This window comes from Ahaetulla prasina, chromosome 5 (assembly GCF_028640845.1).
Source record: "Ahaetulla prasina isolate Xishuangbanna chromosome 5, ASM2864084v1, whole genome shotgun sequence".
Lineage (NCBI taxonomy): Eukaryota > Metazoa > Chordata > Lepidosauria > Squamata > Colubridae > Ahaetulla > Ahaetulla prasina.
Window position 1 is genome coordinate 20,465,284 of NC_080543.1, and position 23,192 is coordinate 20,488,475.

Here is a 23,192-nt window from a genome sequence, read left to right on the forward strand (position 1 = left end):
AAATTCCCGTGCAGCTCCTAATTCTTCTGGTTTCAATTGTCCATATGGTCTTGTAATTATTTCTTTTATTTCTCGCTTTAAAGTCATATGCATCTTTTTCATCACTTCGATTATTTCCTGCGCCATTCTGTATTTTCAGAGTTGTATTTGTTATTTTATTTCAAAGTCAAACAGCCTGCAGGCATAAAATCCTCCCTTAAAATTCTCACCAGCCTTATCGTTTCAACAAGAAAGTTTTCCACAGCAGATGTTAGTCCATGTAGTTTTCCCTTCTGCCTGGGGGTGTCTCTTTCCAATCCACAGTTCCAATCAACAATTAGCAAAGGTATCCATTTTGTTTCTTTTTCTTAAAGCCACACTTTATTTTGCTTTACTTTTTAACTTCTCCCAACAATTCAATTTAGAGTCTATGTCCAATTGTATTAAATCCAAATCACCAGAGAAAAAAGGAAGTCAGAGAAATTTCACCACATTGTAATTCTAAGTTCCCCAGCTTTCTTTTATGTTCCAGAAACAAGTTTAAAAATCTCCAAACCTCTCCAGCTTTATTTGAGGGTTTCCCCCCCCCTTTTTCCCCCCTTCTGCTCGGGGGATCTCCAATTCAGTTTAAAAAGCCAAATTCCTTTAGGGTCTTAGGATAAATAATTCCTTTTTCAAAATTTCTTACTGCATTTCCATTCCTTCTCAGTTTAGCTGCTATTCCACCGCCAAAAAATTTTCTTTGCCAATTTAAATTAAAGTTTTTTCTTGTGAGTTGGTGTTCACTCACTCGGCTTCAACATTCCGTTCAAATCACTGCTCCTGTTCAAAATCTTGGTCTGGTTGCCCCAGCTTAATGATGGCTGCTATGGCCACCGCCCCCATCGCCAAGTCGAAGAGCTTTCCCTCTGACCTCCGAGGAACTTGCCGGTTCCTCTCAGTCATCCGAGGTGCCTCTTCTTCTTCACCGTCCCTAAAGGACAGATCTGGTCTGAAGACCCCTCGACAGCGGTTTGTCAGCCCGGGAATTCACAAAGCTCAGCAGAGCTCGGTCTTCCCCGACTGTCTCGCTGCGATGCTTTCAGTCGGATCTCCATTTGTGTTACCTTTGTGAGGTGCAAGATATAAATATGTTTATTTATTATTGGGAAATATATTATTATTATTATTGAACTTTATGATGCAAATATTGAAAATAGTTTGATTTTCTTCTTATGTTCAATGGTGTTCAATTCTCAACGATTGCCTGGACAAGTCCCTGCAGGTTTTTTTTTTGGGGGGGGGGTAATATTTTTCTGGAGTGGTTTGCCATTGTCTCCTTCCTAGGGCTCTGTTTGAAGTAGTTGCAAGTAATTTTATCTAGGGATAATTTTATATAATATTTACTTTGTTACACTATTTTTGTAACTTTTTAGGGATTCAGCAGAATCTTCATGTTGTCTTGATTATGGATTCTACTAATTTAAATTTCACAATAAATTGTGAAAGCAATCCTGCACTTCATAAGAAGTGTCAGGTACTCTGGATGGAAGGCTGGTCTGAAAGCAGTATGAAAAAGGTAAGTGCAAGAACTTGAAACAAGGACTCACTCACCCCAATACTTTCTTTTTGAGTTCTGTCCTTACATATTTATCATTGAATGTCCTGAAATTTAATTTAGATTACAAAATAGAGGCAACATACATTTGAGATGCTTAGAGACATATCCTTGGAGTATCTTTCAATAATTTATGAAGCTAATATCAGTTTGTTGTTTTAGAGAATTCTAGATGGGTAGTTTCAGAGCTTTATCCTGGACACAACAATTAATCTCTTTCTAGGAACACAAATGCACAATCATGAGTTTAGTAGTGGAAGTTCCAAGGACAAAGGTCAAGTAGATGAGTCACTTTCATTGAAGGTGAGATTGAAGCTCTTATAGTGAAAGGAAGCTACTGTGGAATCTACCTATGGTTCTATAGTATGTCAGATCCAGGCTTTAAATTTTACATTAGTCTCTTTTGCTGTTATCTGGTAGTATTTTGCCATGGATGTTGAAGGCATTGAGTACCATCTTGATAATGGTTCTGTTTGGTGTCAGACTTTTTACTTATGATGTTGCCAGCTTCTGTCTTCACAGTATTCATAGCTCCTTTCCATAACTGGAAAACTGTCTTAAAGTAGGAAAATCATATAATCTCCTTTCAACTAAATCTTGGCAAAAAGCTATTTCTACATCCTTTGTTGAGTTCCATCTTTTCAGTGTGTACAATTTAACTAAGCCAGCCATATGAGTCAGCATTATTTCTTAAGCTGAAGAAGAGTGGTAACCGTGAAGCCATTGGCCAATTTTTAGGGGAAGAAATTATTCTAATGGTACTGCTTGTTCTTAGCTTACACTTTACATTCTAGATACCTGAGATGTTATTTGCTGAAGCAGATGAAAAGGAAAAAGTGGCTAAAACATCAAGAGAACACAAAAAAAAGAACTCTGGTGAGTTAATATTCTATAATACAGTTTTAATGCATTTGCTTTAACGAAAGCATAAGACCAATGAAGTAAATGTAACATTCTCCTTTTTTTTTATAAACGTATCATAAATTTACTTCTGAGAAATGAGCAAAATATTATTTATAATATTACAGATATTCTACAGGAAATGTTTGAGAAGTCAAATTGGCTTTTATCATATATGTTGAACATAGCTATATGGTAAAGGAAACCTGCAAAAGGATAAAATTATTCTTAAAAATAATGGATTATTCTTGAATCATCATTCCATTCTGTTTATTCAATGCCAGCTTTGTCTTTAGCAGTACTTATCTTATGTATTCTTGATGCATTTACAACTTTGTAATGTAGGTGACTTGGAATTTCTTAAGTCCTTTTTGACAATTCACGACTCATGTAAAGTTTATGGAGCTACACCCCGAAGATACATGACTTTCCTGCATACATATCTTGCCATTCATAACAGCAAAAGGACAGAGCTGATAAAAAGGCAAAGTCATTTGCAGGTATGTTTGATTCTTTGGATGTGCATTATACTTTTTAAATGATGCATGTGTTTGTCCACCATGAACTTCTTTTTGTACAAGTTGAAAAAAATGTTATTATTCAACATCATAAGAATCCCTTAGTTATTTTGTTCAGTTTCTTTCTTTGCTGTGTCACTTTTATTGCTTTAAATGTAGTTGAGAAAAAGTCTTACTTATCTGAATATTGCAATATTCTACTTGTGGTTTACTTTTGCTTTCTTGTTGTCTAGGATTAGGCAATCTCCTGAATTATCTTTTTGCATCTCCATATGACTAAGAGTAATGTAAACCTAAAATAGACTTAACATGGTTAAAATATAAATAACCTAATACTCCTCAGTGCTGCTGTCATGTGTCGGGGTGGCTTCCTTTACTTTGTAGCATCAGCCTTCCCAAAGGGTGTTTGGTCTTCAAAAAGTAGTCTCAATGTTGAAAACATTTTTCTCTCATGACACAGTGGTCCAGTAAGGGACACAGTGGTTCAGTGGCTAAGATGCTGAGCTTGTCAATCAAAAAGTCGGCAGTTCAGCGGTTCAATTCCCTAGTGCCGCGTAACGGGGTGAGTTCCCATTACTTGTCCCAGCTTCTGCCAACCTAGCAGTTTGAAAGCACATAAAAATGCAAGTAGAAAAATAGGGACCACCTTTGGTGGGAAGGTAACAGCGTTCCATGCGCCTTTACCGTTTAATCATGCTGGCCACATGACCACGGAGACATCTTCGGACAGTGCTGGGTCTTCAGCTTTGAAACAGAGATGAGCACCGCTCCCTAGAGTCAGGAACGACTAGCACATATGTGTGAGGGGAATCTTTACCTATCAGTCTGGTTGATTGGATTTTTCCACCAGTCTCTATTGCTAGATCTTCCAGGATAGGAACATCTGATCTCAGAAAGTCAGAGAAGGCAATATTGACAGAATTGGTCAGGAAGCAGGTTCAGAGAGATTGAGGAGCTGAGGACAATGCTTTCCAAAGGGATGTGCATTAGTAAAACAGAACAGGTTATTTTGTCCCTTGGACACTTAGGCGATTTGGGAGATGAACCCCATGTTTCCATCAATCAAATTCCATTCTAGTAGATGTAAATATCGCTGCTACTTTCAAAATTGTGCCATATGACTGCATGATAAAGCAATCCATTCCAGTTCTCTGGAAGGCCTTGGACCTCTTCAAAAAGACACTGAGGAGAATGGTATTTAGCCTGGTGCGGTGGGATTCAGGCCTAAGGCCTACGAGGACCCAGTGAAGTGGGAAAAGGCCTGAGGAGATCCAAGGGATGGGAAGCGGAATATGAGATGTCTCAGGATGGAGGAGGCCTTGGGAGCAGTGGGGCAGGGTTCCTGGGCCTGTGCTAGGCTGTAAGAGCTTCCCCCATCTTGAGGCATCCTGTGCTCTACTTAATGACTGCATGCTTAATTACATTGGAGAAAACAGGGATGGATGGTTATCAAGTGAGAAGCTTCACTTAATGGCTGTCGTGAAATGGGAGCCTCCATTGGCAGGCTTCAGTGCAGTCATATATAGAGGACTGCCTCTATTTAGTACAAAATAATGGTCTGTTTATGGGTCTGATTCCCTGCAGATAAATGTCATCCAACTCCTCTTTATAAATTGTAGGCTGGAGTAGCTAAATTAAATGAAGCCAAAGCACTTGTTGATGAATTAAACAAGAAAGCAGAAGAACAAGGCATATTACTCAAAACAAAACAGGACGAAGCCGATGCTGCTCTCCAAGAAATCACTGTTTCTATGCAGGTAAAAAAGTACAGGAAATTGCAAAAGTACAAGGACGTCATGTGCTTTGACAAAAAAAAAAAGATTTTTAAAAAATTCTCTGCAAAACCTTTTGAGTGTGGTTAGCAAGAAAAATTAGTATTGTATGGTCAATAGTACAAAACAGCACTAGCTCTAAACTGACCAGGAATTTCTACAGGAATTAACTATGGGAAGAAAAAGATAAAGAAAAAATGTTTTAGATTGGTGCAAAATTAGTGTTAGATTTTAGGCAGAGTTGCTTATCTATCATTATACCCAAAACAGTATGAGACAACCTTTAGTAACTTGGAGCCTTTGTTCAGTTACTGCTGTAAATGTTACAGCAGTAACATTTACAGAAGAAGAAATTATTTTCATCTTTATTGACAAAAATATTGTCCAAATGTCATATATACTGTATACAGGTGGTCACCTCATGCAGTTGTTCAGTTTCAAAGAGTGTATAAGAATAATATATGATTTCTATGAAAGATAAAAATCTCATGTTGCAAAGAAAAATGGCTGCATTCACTCTGAAGCAACGTATAAGGTGTCTGAACTGATGTCTTGATTAATGCCTATCTTGTAGGATGCAAGTGAACAAAAATCAGAAATGGAAAAAATAAAGCAGAAAATAGCCCAAGAAGTAGTAAAAATTGAAGAAAGAAAAAAAATAATTGAGGAAGAATTGAAAGAGGTTCAGGTAATCTTTTTTAAAAAAATGATCTTGCTATCCCATTAAGAAGTAGACTTTTCTTTAGTTTCTCTGTTATTTTTTTTTTTGATACAATAAAGAGTAGTTAAAATTTTAAGAGTGTTTAAATAGTAATTGCCTTGAGTTATAGAAAACATTACATTAAAATCTGAGAATATCCGTATCATTTCATATAACCCTCTAAAACAACTTCTGCTTTTATTATAGTACCGAGACAAGCTGGAATAATCAATAAGGTTAAATGTCGTGCACTTCTTGGGACAACTTCCATGCAGTGTTTATTTTCTCAATTATGGAACATCAGCTATGGGTTTTTCAAGAAATTAGGAAGAGTAGTTTTTTTTCATTTTATCATTGCTGTATCTTTGTTTTCTTTTAGCCTACGTCTGCCAGTTTTCCTAATAATATTGTTTGGCAATGATTCTTCATATCTCTCTTTATTACATGTATTCCTCTCTTGACTTTTACTGATTTTTTGATTACCGGTAGTTCTTCTTAATTGATGTATTTTCTTTATTTTTTTTTTAATGCTCTAGCTATTTATGTCTTCCTAATTTTCTGTTTTAGATCTTGATTCTTGTGGTGATTGTTAGTCCTTTAATACCAAAACTGTGTGGTTTCTAAGTTTTGGTCCCAAATAGACAAGAGAACTCACACTTTCTGTCCCACTGGAAATAGAAAAACTATTGTGAAAGAAATGGTTTGGGAAGTAGAAATGATTTTGGAGGGTAATAAAGCGGCTATAGTTATGAACAAAGTAAAAAAATCAGGAGGAAAGGGTTAGTACCAATGATTATAGTGCCAGCATAGTAGTGAAATTTCGACTCTTATGTCATCAGTTGACTAAGTTAAGTTGACTAAGTTGAAGTTGACTTTGTATATAAATATACAAATAGGATGAGACTATTGCCTTACACAATGTAAGCCGCCCTGAGTCTTCGGAGAAGGGCGGGATATAAATTCAAATTAAAAAAAATCAATTTTGAATTACAAAGTTATTGGTGAATTCTGTGATTAAAAAGATAAACTGATGTGTTAAAAATTGAGCCACTTTAATCCTTTGCCTTTTGTTCTCTGTTTTAGCCACTGGTTAATGAAGCTAAATTAGCAGTTGGAAATATCAAACCAGAATCTCTGTCTGAGATCCGTTCTTTACGTATGCCACCTGATATAATTAGGGACATACTAGAAGGTGTCTTACGGTTGATGGGTATCTTTGATACATCGTGGGTGAGCATGAAGAGGTAATAGAAAACGACAATGTTCTATTTCTTCTGAAATCCTAATTTATTTTCATCTGAATGCCAGAAAAGCCCTGCAGTAATAACAATAGATTATCCATAGATTGTACGTTAATTACTTTCGCTAAACTGTTTTCCCACATTGGAATGGTTATTTAATATGTATTCTGCAGTTTCCTTGCAAAAAGAGGTGTGAGAGAAGATATCGCAACTTTTGATGCTAGAAATATTCCAAAGGAAATTCGTGAGAGTGTAGAAGATCTTCTAGCTAAAAATAAGGCATCTTTTGACTCAAAGGTAATTGGACATGTTTAACAAATATTAATTAAATAAGTTACAGGTCATAATAGTTCATTGTTGAAACTACAGATACTTTACTCAATACATAATAATTTGCACAGCAATAGCTGGTGGAAAAAAAATGTTTTTATATTTATTTTTGCACAACCTAAAGTTTATTTTTGGTTTTAAATTCCCAAAATAAATATGCTGGTTGTTAAATGAATATCAATGGTAGTATATTATTTCTGAGAGTATTTTAGATGTTACCACTGGTGCATATTATCTTCAGGTCACCTGTATGTTTGAATATTTCAGAATGCAAAAAGGGCCAGTACTGCAGCCGCACCTTTAGCAGCATGGGTTAAGGCGAACGTTCAGTATTCATATGTACTGGAACGAATTCAGCCTCTGGAAACCGAACAATCCGGTCTACAAGCGTAAGTAGTGTGTGAAGGATAAAGAGCTATGCATGTATTTATATCATTTGCATTATAATTCTGAAATGCAAGAGAGCCATTACGTTTAAAAGAGGAAAACTTTCCTTTCTTTGTCTAATTTGACAGAAAGTTTGGCTCAAATTTTAAAAACAAATATATCCACTTCTGGAAAGAAAGCTATGCTCTGTTCAAGTCTGCTTTCAAAATACTGCCTGTTAAGCATCTTTCCTCAGAAAAAGTGTTGCTATTTCTAAATCCTATTTTGTACTTTGTCTGCTTACCTATTTTGTTTAGATGTATCGCTTAAAGCAGGGAATAGATTCAGAAAATTGTTCTAAGGAAAGAGCTTTTAAAAATGTTTAGGTCACTAAGGTTTTATTAGTTAAAATAAAATCCCAGAAACTGATCAAGACACAAAGCTTAACTGAAAGAAAACGGTGAGGTTTTGTTGCCTTTAGCATCCTTCCAGAATCCTATTATGCTATAGATTACTAATTTAGCATTGTTTGGTTTCTGAAAGAGACTGATAAAAATGCTAATTTCTGGCAGTTGATTTTTTTTTTATGTTACTGTTTGTTCTTGTCAAACTTCAATTAGTATTTTTAATATATTTTAGTAATCTCAGAAAAACAGAAGATAGAAAACAGAAGTTAGAAGATTTGCTTAATTCTGTTGGTCAGAAAGTAGCAGAATTAAAAGATAAGTATGTATTTAAGACTTGTTAATACTCTTCTTATACCATTTTTGTATTAAATTAACACTTTCTTGTTGAAATGGAATTATACTTTAATTCAACTTGCCTTTATAAGTTGAATATCTTAAAAATGCAATTGGTATGCAGGTTCCAGGCCAGAACCAGTGAAGCTGCTAAACTGGAAACAGAACTTGTGAAAGCTCAAGAGACAGTGAAAGCTGCAGAGATTCTGATTAAACAGCTTGATAGGGAACATAAAAGATGGAATTCACAGGTTGGTTATTAAACCTTCAGTTGATCCATATTTTTGCCATTTTACTTCAAAAGAAGTCAATGTTTTATTCCAGAAAGCATTTTTAGCGTCCTTCAATTCTTGTGATTCTTGTTTCTTTGTGATGAATATGAAACTCCTTGCTGATTAATTAGGAAATAATGTTCTTTCATCCTCTAGCTTTATAGACAAAACCTTAAAATAGTCTGAACATTTTTAGAAAAACTCGAAGATACAGAAATCTTTTCCAAACCCAGGAAACAAAAACCACAGGAATCCCAGTCCTGCCACATTTATTGCATGTTTTAAACCATTCTTCGATTCTGCAAAATATTAAGTACAGCCTTCAGCTATTAAAATGTTTCCCGCACCCGATTTAAATAATGTCTTTCTGCTTATATATAGAAAAGAGGTAAACTAAAAAGTGAGCTCTTCATGTTAGTCCATTAAATGTTGGTACATAAGTGTGAGTAATTGTGAGTGTTTCCACAATATGCTGATCTTTAAGATCCATTGTATTTTTGGAGAGGAAGAAGCAAATTGCACAAACTGTGATTAACTCAACTTCCTCCTCTCTGCAAAGGTCTGGTTATTTAGCATATCAATATATTGATTAGCTACATCAATAAACATCATATTGGAAATTGTTTCAGGTTTCAGAAATAGCGGATGAATTAAGTACACTGCCAAGGAGAGCACAACTGTCTGCAGCATTTATTACTTACCTCTCAGCTGCACCTGAAGACCAAAGAAAAGCAAGCTTGGACTCATGGACAAAATCTGCTAATCTTGAAAGTGAGAGTTGTTCTTATGTTCTGCTTTTAAATTAGAGTTTTCAATGTTACACAAAATCTCAACCTTAACATAAGTCTGTGTTACAGTAAGTGATTAACAGGGATGGGGGAAAAAAATATTTAGCAGCTTATTCAGTCAGCGACAGATGTTTCTCTATCAGGGTGCAAAGAGAAAATATTTCCTGCGAGCTCTGCATAGGTGTCAGGAAGGGCATCCAGCCAGTAAACACTCAGCTCCATTCAATTGCCCTGACCCCACCCAGAAGCAAGGGATTACAGAAGGGGTGTCAAACTCGCATTGTCACAGTGGCATCATGTGATATATTGGGACTTTCCCCCCCTTTACTAAACTAGGCGGGGGTGGGGCCAGCACATGATTCATCTGGCCCGCAGGCCCTGAGTTTGAGAGCCCTGGATTACAGGGTTGCAAAAAGAAAAAAAAAAGGAAGCCCTGTTCCTTGACCAGTTTCCCAAGAAATCAAAGATCATGGCCTTGAAGTGAAGTTCTAGACCACCTTAAACACAATTTCTTATCAATTCCAAGATTATAATCACAGAAGTACAATAAAAAAATTGTCTATGCAATTCCTGTTCTTCAGGAATGTGTGATTTTTTTATATTAAGCTGAGCACAGAAGGGAAGAAAACATACACTGCCTTTCATCTCAAGATAATGAAAGAATAATGGTATAAGAATGTGGTGTTCTTTGTAAGCTTTTGCTTTGTTCTGTCCCAAGGCAAGAAATGTCCTATTCGAATCTTAGAAAAAATATTTTTTAGCAGAAATATCTTTTTTTTAATTTCTTTTTGTCACAACAGTATACACAAACAAATGTTATAGATAAAACAGCATATCTTGAAGAAAGAAATATATATATAACAATAGGACAGGAACGGTAGGCACTTTTGTGCTCTTATGCACGCCCCTTATAGTCCTCTTAGGAATGGGGTGAGGTCAATAGTAGACAGTTTTTGGTTGAAGATTTTGGGATTTTGAGTAGAGACTATGGAGTCAGGTAATGAGTTCCAAGCATTAACAACTCTGTTACAGAAGTCATATTTTCTGCAATCGAGTTTGAAGCGGTTGACATTTAGCTTGAATCTATTTTTTGCTCTTGTAATATTGCGATTGAAGCTGAATAGAATAGAATTTTATTGGCCAAGTGTGATTGGACACACAAGGAATTTGTCTTGGTGCATATGCTCTCAGTGTACATAAAAGAAAAGATACGTTCATCAAGGTACAACATAAAAGTTATCTTTTATAGGAAGGATATTGCAATAGATGATTTTGTGTGTTAAACACAGGTCATGTCGAAGTCGACGGAGTTGTAAGTTTTCTAATCCCAGGATTTTAAGTCTGTTGGTATAAGGTATTTTGTTTTTTTCAGAGGAGTGAAGAACTCTTCTAGTGAAATATTTCTGGACTCGTTCTATTGTATTTATGTCAGAGATGTGGTATGGGTTCCAGACGGATGAGCTGTATTCGAGAATAGGTCTGGCAAATGTTTTGTATGCTCTAGTTAGTAGTGTAGAGTTTTTTGAAAAGAAGCTACGTAAAATTAGGTTGACAACTCTTAGGGCCTTTTTTGCTATGTAGTTGCAGTGGGCTTTGGCATTAAGGTCATTTGATATGAGAACTCCAAGATCTTTGACAGGGTTGGGGTCATCAGTTAGGTAATGTCCATCAAGTTTGTACTTGATGTTAGGGTTCTTTTTTCCAATATGTAAGACTGAGCATTTGCTGGTTGAGATTTGGAGTTGCCAAGTTTTAGACCAATCAGAAATTAAGTCTGTCCTCTGAGTGGCAAGGAAAATATTTTGCCTAATTTTGTTCAATTTTAAAGGCTTTGGGAGTGGCAGGCAGAGGAATGAGATCTCATTGTTAGGTTTACATCTTCCTTCTTTAGAGGAATCACATTTAGTAGTTTAGTCAAGTTCAGTTTTAAGGTTCAGTTGCAATAGGAGCAAAAATTTCAGTCAGGGTAATATTAAAATGTAATCTTGATCTGGATGGTTCTTGCTTACTACAAGAAGTTTCAGTCTTTCTGTATTACACTGAGATAAATAATGGATTGTTCATAGAACATAAATTAAGTGTAACAAAATATATTTCTTTCTGACTGTATAATTATAAGTTTTTTTATGAATGGGTTCAGTAATCAAAATGTTTTTCTTCTTTTCTCTCTTTCCCTTCTTTTAAAGCAGCTCATACATTTATATCTACATCAGTTTAAGGATTTTGTGATCTTAGACCTTATTTTCAAGAACTGAAGCTAATGTTTGAATCCAGACAGATTTTCTGTTCCTCCTAATTGTATTTTATAAATGTTTTATAATCACTCTAAATCTGTCTAAATGTATATTAACTGTATATCATATATAACACAGTCATTATCAACAATTCCTAAGGAAATGGTGGTTGTACAGTATCATGAAGCAAATATGGCATAAGATACAATGTGATTTATTTGCAGTAGTGTATAAAAGTCGTAGGTACTAATGACAAATGTATAATGCCTAAGCAAACTTAGGACCATTAAAAGAATCCCTCTTTTTTCTTTTTAGAATTTGATCTTAGGCGGTTTCTATGCACAGAGAGTGAGCAATTGATTTGGAAAAGTGAAGGTTTGCCCTCTGATGATCTGTCAATAGAAAATGCTCTTGTAATACTTCAGGTAAATTGTATTTTTATTATTATATTTTGGAAATGGCACTCAAGTAGCATGCATTCACATTTACCAAAGTTTAGATCAAGACTTTGTGAGCCAGTTCTACCCCCAAAGTCTGCCTGACTGATACCTGTGCCTTCCAATCTCTAAAAATTTTGGATTATATGACAAAAGTCTGAAGCTGTGATTGACTCACATTTATTTTATTTGTCACAGTATATATAAGCATGAAATAACTGTACGACATATAAGCATATATATATAAGTATAAGCATGAAATAATTATACGAGTTGGATACGATCAAGGGGAACATTAGGACAGGAACGGTAGGCATGCTGGTGTATGCACGCCCCTTACAGACCTCTTAGGAATGGGGTGAGGTCTATAGTAGATAGTCTTTAGTTAAAGCTTTGGGGATTTTGGGAAGAGACCACAGAGTCAGGTAGTGCATTCCAGGTGTTAACAACTCTGTTAATTAATTAATTAATTAATTAATTAATTAATTATATATATATATATATATATATATATATATATATATATATATATATATATATATATATATATATATATATAGGTCTTTGGTTGTTCGGGTTTTCTCCCGTGTAAAATTGGAAGTGTCTTGGCGACGTTTCGACAAAGTCTCATTCGTCATCTTCAGGCTTCAGCTTCGTGCTTCTGGGAGCAATGTGTGATTGCAGCTGTTTCTTCCTTTTTAACTGCTAGTGGGGGTTTGAACTGATTGGGTGGGAGCTTGGCTGTGCTCTGATTGGATGGGGGTTTTTTTGTGCTCTGATTGGCTGGGGGTGTGTCCTGTTTGGGTGGGGGCTTGGTTGTGCTCAGATTAGTCAATATCATGTCCTGTGGCTTTAAGGTGTTGGACCAGGGAAGAAAGCCACAGAACACGATATTGACTTTAAAAAGACCAGAACTATCGCCAAAACTGAACACTTTAACAACAGAATAATCAGAGAAGTCATCAAGATAGAAAAACGCCCACACAGCATGAACAAACGAGATGATACCTCCCGCCTACCAGCCATTTGGAAACCCGCCCTTATTGACAAACGAGTCCCTAACATGAGGAATGACACAGACCCACACTCACGAGGTCCACACAGGATGTCACCACCACACATCCACCCAGAAAGCAGATCAAAACCCACACTGATCATGAAGCACGACCAAGGACCAAAAGCCAGACCGCAGCTGCAACATTAGCCATTTCAAACCCCTCCAATCCATACATGCAGCAGACTGACACCCACTATGAAGATGTAGCACGACCACGACCACGAAGCCAAACAACAGCAATGCAGCTCACCAGCTCAAATCCCCCTGCAACTCAGACTAGACTGAGCACAACCAAGCCCCCACCAACACAGGACACACCCCCAGCCAATCAGAGCACAGAAAAAACCCCATCCAATCAGAGCACAGCCAAGCTCCCACCCAATCAGTTCAAACCCCCACTAGCAGTTAAAAGGAAGAAACAGCTGCGATCACACATTGCTCCCAGAAGCACGAAGCTGAAGCCTGAAGATGACGAATGAGACTTCGTCGAAACGTCGCCAAGACACTTCAATTTTACGCGGAGAAAACCCGAATAACCAAGACCTACATATATATATATATATATATATATATATATATATATATAGATATATATATATATATATATATATATATTATATAATATAATTATATATTGACTATAAATAGAATCAAATAGAATCAGAAAAGCAGTGGTCAGAATGCAGTATTGTAGGCTAACTCTTCCGACTGTCAGCAGTTCGTTCCTTACTGGCTCAAGGCCTTCCATCCTTCCGAGAGTAAAATGGGACCCAGATTGTTGGGGGCAATATGCTGACATTGTAAACCGCTTAGAGAGGGGCTGTAAAACACTATAGAGCAGTATATAAGTCTAAGTGCTATTGCTGTTGCTATTAGGTTACTTAATTCTAGATCTTGGATTGATGAGAAAGAAGTCGCTTCTTGTTTCTTTATTTCTTTGATGAAATATTTACAGCTATCCTTTTCTGATATTTATGGAGAGTTGGAAGTCAAGAAAACCTATTAATGCTAGATTGCCTTATCTGAGGATGGTTTGGAAAGGTTTCTTTTCGCTTACAAACCTAAGTGTACCATTAAGTAATTAAAAATCTGAAATGCTAAATATCAAAGTGCAAAAGATTTTCATTTCTAAAAATTAGGATGAGTCATACTTTTTTTGACTAGTCATACTAGTCAATTACATTACTCATGTTATTTTCTCCGGTGTACATTATCTAAATAATTGCCGGTGCCCATATTTCAAATGTTTCTTTAGTATTGTGGAAAAAGAGAGATATTTAAATGTAATTTTATTTTTGAATGTTTTCCTTATAAAATAAAACACAACTCTCTTTCTTTCAACAGAGTAAAGTTTACCCATTTTTGATAGATCCTTCTTCCAGAGCTACAGAATGGCTAAAAACACATTTGAAAGAATCACGCTTGGAAATTATCAACCAACAGGTAACATTTGAACCTTATAAATTGTTCTGGATTGCAGTAGAAAGAATACTTCAATCATTCTTTCATTTAAAATGATCGACAAAGAAAAGGAAAATTTTTATGTAGTTAATTACATTGATTATATTATCAGCTTTGGAAACTAATAATTTTTCATTTTCTCAGTGGAGGGCAGTAAGAAGTGGCATATTTTAAAGATTTTTATTGAGATCAGGGTTTCAGTTCATTGATAATAATGATGTAGTAGAAGACGAAGCTAGCTAGTTTTATGGGTGGTAAAAAGCAAAAGTGAAAGTAAAAAACTCCAAAAGGATATCTATTACATTGAATTTTTTTTTAACTTCACATAAACATTGAGGGGGAGAAGTGAGAATTTAACCGAAAAAATTACTACGGATTATAGTGGATAAATCTGTAAAAACTCAGTTTGCATGGAACATAGATATGTTGACTTCCACCTTTGTGCAAAAGTGTTGGGGCATCTGTAATATATAAATAACTAAAATGTATTCATTACTGTTTGCTTGATATATCTAGAAATACAGAATCAGACATTAAATCTACAGTCATGGAGTTCTTCCTTTTACTATGTGTTCTATTTGGGGAGGGCATCTACACTATACTACATTTTCTCCTTATTTATCATGATAGCTTAAATTCTAGTTTGGTCTAGCTTATTCCCCCCCCCTCCCCCCCCAAGAAAGTAGAGATTTTGGAGAGAAAATTCTAAAATGGCAAAAAGGAGTGAAGAACATGTATGCAAACATAGTTATGGAAAGAATAGTTTCACTGTATTTTGCATTTTATAAAAATTTATATTGTTTAAAAATTTCATTTTTGTAGGATACAAACTTTATTAATGCCCTTGAATTGGCTGTGAGATTTGGAAAAACTCTTATTATACAGGAAATGGATGGGGTTGAGCCTGTGCTTTATCCTCTGCTTAGAAAAGATCTTGTTGCACAAGGTAAATTTCCAACTTAATGTGTGGCGGTATATGTACCTCTTGTTTTGATTCTCAGGTAAAATATTGAATGAAAAAGATTTATTTGCAATCTGTTACCCATGTTTACTATTATATTTGTATAACATATATTCTACAAATTGTGTCAGTTTGTTGACCTAATGGCATCCATCAACAAAACATTCCACTTCTTCATCTTCTTCACCTGAGACATTAGGTGGGAGCAGAAATTTATTCATAGAATCATAGGCAATTGAGTTCAACCACCTGCTCAGGACAGGGATCTGAACTAGAGTATACTTCATTGTTAGTTGTTAGTTGTTAGTCCCATCAGAGCTAGTATTGTCTAGTGTTAAGGCATCAGCCTAGTACAGGGGTATCAAATTCACGTCGTCATGGTGTCATCACATGACGTATCAGGACTTTTTCCCCCTTCGCTAAACGGGGTGTGGGTATGGCCAACGTGTGAAGCATCCGGCCCATGGGCCGGGAGTTTGACAGCCCTGGGTTAGAAAGTGAAGGGCTATGAGTTACTAGTTCCACCTTGGGCATGAAAGCTAGCTGAATGATTTTAGGCCAGTTATTCTCTCAGCCCAATTCTCCTCACAGGCTTGTTGTTATGTGGAAAATAGGATGAGGAAGAGTATTATGTTCACCACCGCAGGATAAAAATATAAAATATCTAAAGGAATAAATCATCTCTTTTACTGTATTACCACCCTTACCCAGCGAGGGTAGAAAAGACAAGTTGCGCAGAAAGGGATGGAGTAAATGAAAATAATTTAAATGAAAATAATCTAAATGAAAATAATCTAAATCAATAATTGAAATTTATGTGTGTATATGTTTTGTCTGACAGATTTGAGGGCAGCAAATGAAATTGATTTCAACACTACAGCTTTCCCCCCTATTTGGTTTAGAATTTGGAATAGTTGAATGTAGAATGAATGTTCAAGTAGTCCTTGATATACCAAAATTGGGACTGGAGTTTCAATCTTAAGTCTTTGGGGTCATGAGTCAAGACACCACATTGACTAGATACAATTTTGCAACTGTTCTTTTGACAGTTGTTAAGCAAATCTTCAGAGTCATTAAGTGAATCATATATCATAAGCCATAAGAATGAACCTATTTTATTCAATGGGTATTTTTGCTGTGAAAAAGGAAAAAAGAAACAGTACAAAATTCAGTCATGAGATCATGGAATGTTGCAATTGGTCATAAAGGCAAGTTGCCAAGTGCCAGAAATGCGATCACATGACTATGGGGTGGTACAGCAGTTGTAACTTTTTTCAAATCCATCTAATATTGTTAAGCTACCAGTCATAAGTCGAAAACTACTGTATTCTTAATATTCTTGCTAGCTTTTTTTTTCATTTGGAAGTGATCTCAGGGTGTTCAGACTCTGAAGTGATTTATTTGAGGAAATAGTAACAATTTTGCCCTGCAGAATTTCCCCCTGACCTTAATTTGCAGATGGCCTTTCCTATGACATGTAATCATGGATACAGAACATAAGTTTTTCCTTTATCTTGCTTCTGACAGTTACGTATGATTGCTTCACAGTGCTGTATAAAAAAAAATAATGTGTATTTTTGGTGAGTTGGTACCTATCCTATTTAGGATTCTACATGTTACGATATGCAGGTGAAATTTATGTCACAAGGTAGTAAACCAAAGCCCAAACTTTATTTGAAATTATCTGCAGATGATAGGTTTTCCTAGGGTTGTGTTGAGCCCCTTTGCTCTTAGGTAGAGGAGGACAGTTGCTGGCCATAAGATTTTTCACTTTTCTTCCTATATTTCAAAGAAAAAAGTTCTGTATTTTCGCATATTTTTTTACTTGATTGTATATTTCAATGCTCCGATGTTTTTGTACGTGCTTCCCAATGTGCCCATTTATCACCATAGCTTTGAATGCTACACTGGTTACCTGTTAGTTTCAGATGCAATTTAAGATATTAGATTCCTCCTTTAAAACCCTTCCTTCATGATTCAGAATCTGACTATCTGCAGGAATGGCTTCTCCGTACTACTAATATCTTCTCAGTTGATTACATCAAGTATGGTGAACTCTGTGGTCCCTTACTGCAGGGACCATAGAAGGACACTTTTTGAACCACTTCCCTCTTTGCGATAGCAGTCTTGCAGACATCCAAATTGCTTTTAGTATTCAAAAAGCCTACTAAGGCCTTGATATTACTGGTCCATCTAACAATGGAAGGTGTTTTAATTTTGGTGGTGTTGATTCCTATAGATGGAATTGTGTGGGATTATGTGGATTTATACTTAGTTTTCAATTTTAATCTGAGCAACAGAGTAACACAGACTGTAATTGTACATCATTCAGAATTAGAATTGACTGGAATGTGTCTTCTGGACATAATTTCTTATTTTTAATACTGCTGACTGAGGCTAGTAGAATTTGTAGCACAGAACTTTTAAAGGTCACCAAGTTGCCTTTTCTATACTAGGAAAACTAAGATTCACCTAGTCTTGTTTAGAATAGGTTCATTGAAATTAACAGCCAAGAATGCATCTTTTCTAAACATGAAATCTGAGTAAACAAAACATTAGAATTAAAGTAATCAAGGATGGATAGTGAATGGTTTAGCTGCCTATTTTTTCATGGTTTATTTTAGCCTTTTCATCCTAATGCTGACCTAGCTATGCTGGGATAACTCCTATAACTGCCAATCAACATGATCTTTGCTTCACATAGGAAATCATGATACTGACTGTTTTTGTTATTATTACTGATTTTTGGTTGTATAGAACAATTAGCCTTTGCTTTTATTAAAAAAATGTATCTCTTTTAACATTAGGATTTAGAAGGCTCATTACTTGTGTTTTTCCCTTTTCCTATAGGACCCCATTATGTTGTACAGATAGGTGATAAAATAATAGACTATAATGAAGAATTCAACCTATTTCTGTCAACCAGAAACCCAAATCCATATATTCCACCTGACGCAGCATCTATTGTTACCGAGGTTAATTTTACAATCACCCGTAGTGGCTTAAGAGGGCAGGTAAGAATGCATATCTCCAATAAGATTCTCTTCATTTTAATAAAATGATACTGTAAAAGGATTTATATAATTACTTTAAAAATCTTGTGGGTTTTTAAAAAAATATAATTCCAGTTTCTTCTCTCTTCTTTTTATCTTGTGCCTACTAGTGCTGTTAAGCTGAGATACAAGCAGCTTTTAATTAGCTTGTTCAATTTTTTTTCACTGCATTGGGAATTATTTGCAAAAATGGATAAAATTTCTTTTGCATTCTTAAAAGTTTGCAAATTTTACAGATTAAAATTTGAGAAGATTTAAGAATGTCCAGCTAGTTGCATACGGATATATATTCCTTTCCTTTCATTCTCTTAGTCTTCTTTTTGTTGTGCTGAAGATAAATCATTAGAGCAAATATTAGAATATGTGTGCAGCAGTCTTACGTGAGTTTAAAAATGTTATTTATTGTATTTCTAGAACGTCAATTTACAAAGACCATAATATTTTTTAGTTTTAGGAGAATGGGGAGATGCTAATTATCAAACATCTTAAATTTAAATTTGTATTGCTATTATACAAAAAATTAACTTATACAAGTAAATATATAAGGAAATTATATATATACTGATATGTATAGTTATTTACATTTTTAAATAATTAGTGGAATTAGCTATTAATGCATGAAATACAGAATAACGAAAGATACATTTCTCACTCTGCATTTCTCACTGTCTATTGATATGCTGGTTTTGCTTACCCTGCATTTAGAGATATAAATTTAGAATGTTATTACATTTCATGCTCTTAAAATTTATTGAAATCTATAGGAAAATAAGTTGGTTTGACAGCAGTGGGAGTAAAAGCAGTGGGAGCAAAGGAGCTTCCTTGCATTCATTGCAGTGTACTATGTTCTCCTGCTATTTCCCCCAAAACTGCCCATAAGTCAGGCATTTCTCTAAAATGCATGAATGAAGAATAACGAAATACAAGAAAGAAGAATTGATAGGATTCAGTGAGAACAACTTGTATGAGGAAAACTGTCTTTCTATTCACAAAAGACATTTTTGGATACAAAACATGTAAAAAGGGAAGTATTAAGTTGTTTAAAACAACATCAGTAAGGACAATTTTCAGCTTAGCTGTGGGACTGCCTCTCTCTGAGGGTATCTTCCTATTCCATCACATCCAGTTAAGTGTCAGACCTGGAAGCCATCTTTTACATTTGGGCCTTCAGGCCTGCCACATTTTCTACTGTGGGAAAATGGAAGGGGGGATTGCATAGAGCATGGGTGATATGTAGTCAAAATAACATTCCTTTCTCAGAGAGTCAAAGATGCCTTGCCCTGGCACTTGGAGTCAAATGATTGGGAGGTATCTCCAGTTTGGATGGTGAATGATTGGACCATGTATGTGATGGACAATGTGGGTCCTGGGCAGAGACTTGAACTTTCACTTGGATGGGGAAAACCTGGAAACTTTCAGATTCGGGGTTTCCCAGATGTGCCAATATGACAACTTCATTTAAAAGGAACTCTGAGGAAATTCAAGCCTCGGAATCTTCTTTCATTGTGGATGTTACTTGGAACGCTGACAGTAGGGTGGGCATGCTCCTTTCCTTAAATGTTGCCAACTAATGGGGCTTAAGCTATAATGTTCTTTGTAGCCTGCCCTCACTTTGGAACACGCCCCCCCCCCCAAAATCATCCAGTCTTCACCATTCTGGTCTTCTATAAAGTCTGGAAGACTGGGATCTTCCTGTAGCCATTGGGGTAGCTATTGGCTGGAACTGAGGAAAGCTTTCTGTGGGACAAGAAAGATTTGTTTGTCTTTGGCGGTGCTAGAGGAATTTTAATATTGGTTTTGTGCTTTTTATTGTTTTATTATTGTTTCTAAGCTGCCCAGGGTTATGATAACATAAGATGGAAGGCTATATAAATACTAAACAAATAATGCTTGTGTACTCATCTGCCTTTTCAAAAATACCTTTGCCTTCCAGCTTTTAGCTTTGACTATCCAACATGAAAAGCCAGATTTGGAAGAACAAAAAACAAAATTATTACAGCAGGAAAAAGAAAAGAAAATACAGCTGGCAAAACTCGAAGAATCTCTTTTGGAGGTAACAGATAATCTCACATGAACATTTTTATGTAACTTTGTTTATTGCAAGGGGCCATCCAGGCATAATCTGTTGTTTTATTTTGTTTTTTGAGATGTTTCATCCATTAATAGACTGGTTGTCATCCAGTAGATTAAAACTGCAGTTGTCTCTGAATTTCCTGATATTCCCCCCCCCCCTAAATACTTCAGATTAGCACTTCATCTATGAAAGATTCAAGGAATTTTATCCTGTTTTCTCCTGCTTTGAAAATCTCACCAAGGTACATTAGATGGTGCCCTCCCCTTTTTCTGAAGATCCAAGGAATGCTGTCTTCTTCCTGTTTACTTCCCAGAGACATATTAACCCAAGTTTAAAATATCCTTGCACTAATGAGGTTGCACAACATTCACTAAAGCATCTTTTCAGGCCTCTGTAGCTACTTTGGAAATTATTCTTAATTATCTTTGCAAATGTGCAGAGCCACCCCACTTCCTTATTTTCCCCTAGAAGAGTGAACTTGGTTGCGGGCATATATAGCTGAGAACAATTTCCAGAGAAATTGGATGAACCTAGAAAAACACACAACTGTTATAAAGTTTTTTTAAGTACTTTGCACACACTCCAGCATATTTTGAAATCACTATTTCAAAAGATTTGAACAGCTCTGACATTTTACATGAAAAAGTACTGTAAATGTTTCTTTTTTTATTATGTGGAAATATTTAAATGCATGAAATTATGCTATTAGTAGTTTTATAGACAAAATCTAGCAATCGTTAGCTTTTAGGATGAAGTGCTGTTGCACTCGAAATTTATTCTTTGAAAAAGTAATTGGAATGGGAAATATTTTTAAAGGCCGTAACATTTTTCATTTTGCCATGAATTCTTTTGTAACTGTTACAGTTGCAAATGCATTTTAAACCCCTCAAGATGAAAAGTGCTGGTTTATTATTCTTTCCAAGCCAGCAAAATATTGGAAAGAAAATGATGTCATACTTTGCCAGTCAGATAATTCTCTGGAAACTAAACAGAAAAGGATCAAATTTGGTGTGAGAAGAAGTTGGCAAAGGAAAAATCAACTTCAGCATTAGGCTGGATCTGGATAGGGATCTGATAATTAAAACATCCCCCAAATTCCTACACTGCAAACTATGGAAGAGACATATGGAGCCATGTCGCCTGGCACCGTGGCGTCGCCTTTTCCTCTTCTGAGTTTCTGGCGTGCATGTGCGCGTGATGATCAGCTGGCCTTTTTGCATGTGGCAGTGCCGGAAACTAGAAGTGCTGGTCTTCCGTTTTCCTGTGTGAGCATGCGCACCAGCCAGCTGATAGTCATCTGCGCATGCTCACCAGAAACCTGGAAGAGTAGCTGGCTGAAACTGGAAGTTCAGTAGATGAAAATGGAAGTTCATTTTCAGGCATGCGCATGCGCCCTGGGCAGCTCCTCTTCCAGGTTGTGGCCCAGATGTGCACATGCTCCCTTTTTGGCACTCACCATCACCAACTGTCCTAACCTATCCTGTCCTGTGCATATGAGCATGTAGCTACTGCCTATAGAGAACCTGGAAGAATTCAAAAAGCATTCACTCACCATCTTACTATATGAGTATATAAATTTTTTTTGGCATAGGTCATGGCCAATGTTTTCATAAGACATACTATATACAAAGACTTTTCTAAATGGCCTGATTGATTGAAATGATTTACATAGTGTGACATTTTAAAAATGCTATGGGTATTGTGAGTTTTTGGGGGGGTTTTTTCTTCATGTTTGAAATTTCAAGCCAGAAATTATGAGAAATTAGTAGAATTATTTTTGATTATGCTTAAGATAAACATAAATTCAAAATATGACCAATGTTGTTTTAGATACAGGTAATGCTAAATTTTGGAGGAGAGCAGGAAAAATTCTTACATTTAGTATATTGTTTCATATCTCCCCACAAAACCCTGATTAAGGAGCATTTGAAAGATATGACATATTAACCAATTGTGATCCATTCAGACAATGTGGATTTGAATATCTTTATTATCTGTCGACGATTTAAAGCATTCCAAAAATTGAAAGAATTTTTGTTGTTGCAGACGCTTGCAACTTGTAAGGGAAATATACTTGAAAATAAGGATCTGATTGAATCTCTGAATCAAACTAAAGCAAGTAGTGCCCTCATCCAAGAATCTCTTGTTGAGTTTTATAGACTTCAGATTTCCCTTGATCAGGTAGGTATTTGGTTTGATTTATTAGAGATATATTAGTTAAATAACATGTTTTATTTTAGCTCCCAATGGGTTAATAAATTCAAGAACTGGATTCTGCTGTCTGTTAGTAAATTTTCTATGGTCTCCTAAGGTTATTTTCAACCTAAACCATTTTATCCAGTGGTGAAATGCAATTTTTTTTACTACTGGTTCTGTGGGCATGGCTTGGTGGGCGTGGCAAGGGAAGCATACTGCAAAATCTCCATTCCCACCCTACTCTGGGGCCAGCCAGAGGTGGTATTTGCCAGTTCTCCGAACTGCTCAAAATTTCCACTACTGGTTCTCCAGAACCTGTCAGAACCTGCTGGATTTCACCCCTGGTTTTATCTCTTATTCTGAAAATGCATAATATCAGTAAAATATTATTTTGTCATTTCACCATGAAAAACATCAAACATGATCTTTTTTAAAATAATCCATTTGTATGACACATTCAAAAAAAGGCACAAGTTATGGTGATTTCAGTGGAGAAAATATTGCAATATGACTCGT

At 35.8% G+C, this 23,192-nt stretch overlaps 1 protein-coding gene across 2 annotated transcripts in view; it reads left to right on the forward strand.

The window, feature by feature from the left end:
* The window catches only part of DYNC2H1 (dynein cytoplasmic 2 heavy chain 1), a 159,620-nt gene that overhangs the window by 75,105 nt on the left and 61,323 nt on the right, over positions 1-23,192 (forward strand). For both annotated transcript variants that reach the window (XM_058186002.1, XM_058186003.1), the window contains exons 52-68: positions 1,395-1,537; positions 2,371-2,452; positions 2,822-2,976; positions 4,614-4,751; positions 5,341-5,454; positions 6,550-6,710; positions 6,881-7,004; positions 7,305-7,426; positions 8,043-8,129; positions 8,268-8,394; positions 9,045-9,186; positions 11,753-11,862; positions 14,276-14,374; positions 15,215-15,338; positions 18,204-18,367; positions 20,340-20,459; positions 22,527-22,661. In XM_058186002.1, the coding sequence (XP_058041985.1) occupies positions 1,395-1,537; positions 2,371-2,452; positions 2,822-2,976; positions 4,614-4,751; positions 5,341-5,454; positions 6,550-6,710; positions 6,881-7,004; positions 7,305-7,426; positions 8,043-8,129; positions 8,268-8,394; positions 9,045-9,186; positions 11,753-11,862; positions 14,276-14,374; positions 15,215-15,338; positions 18,204-18,367; positions 20,340-20,459; positions 22,527-22,661 (2,147 nt within the window). The remainder of the gene's footprint in view (positions 1-1,394; positions 1,538-2,370; positions 2,453-2,821; positions 2,977-4,613; positions 4,752-5,340; positions 5,455-6,549; positions 6,711-6,880; positions 7,005-7,304; positions 7,427-8,042; positions 8,130-8,267; positions 8,395-9,044; positions 9,187-11,752; positions 11,863-14,275; positions 14,375-15,214; positions 15,339-18,203; positions 18,368-20,339; positions 20,460-22,526; positions 22,662-23,192) is intronic.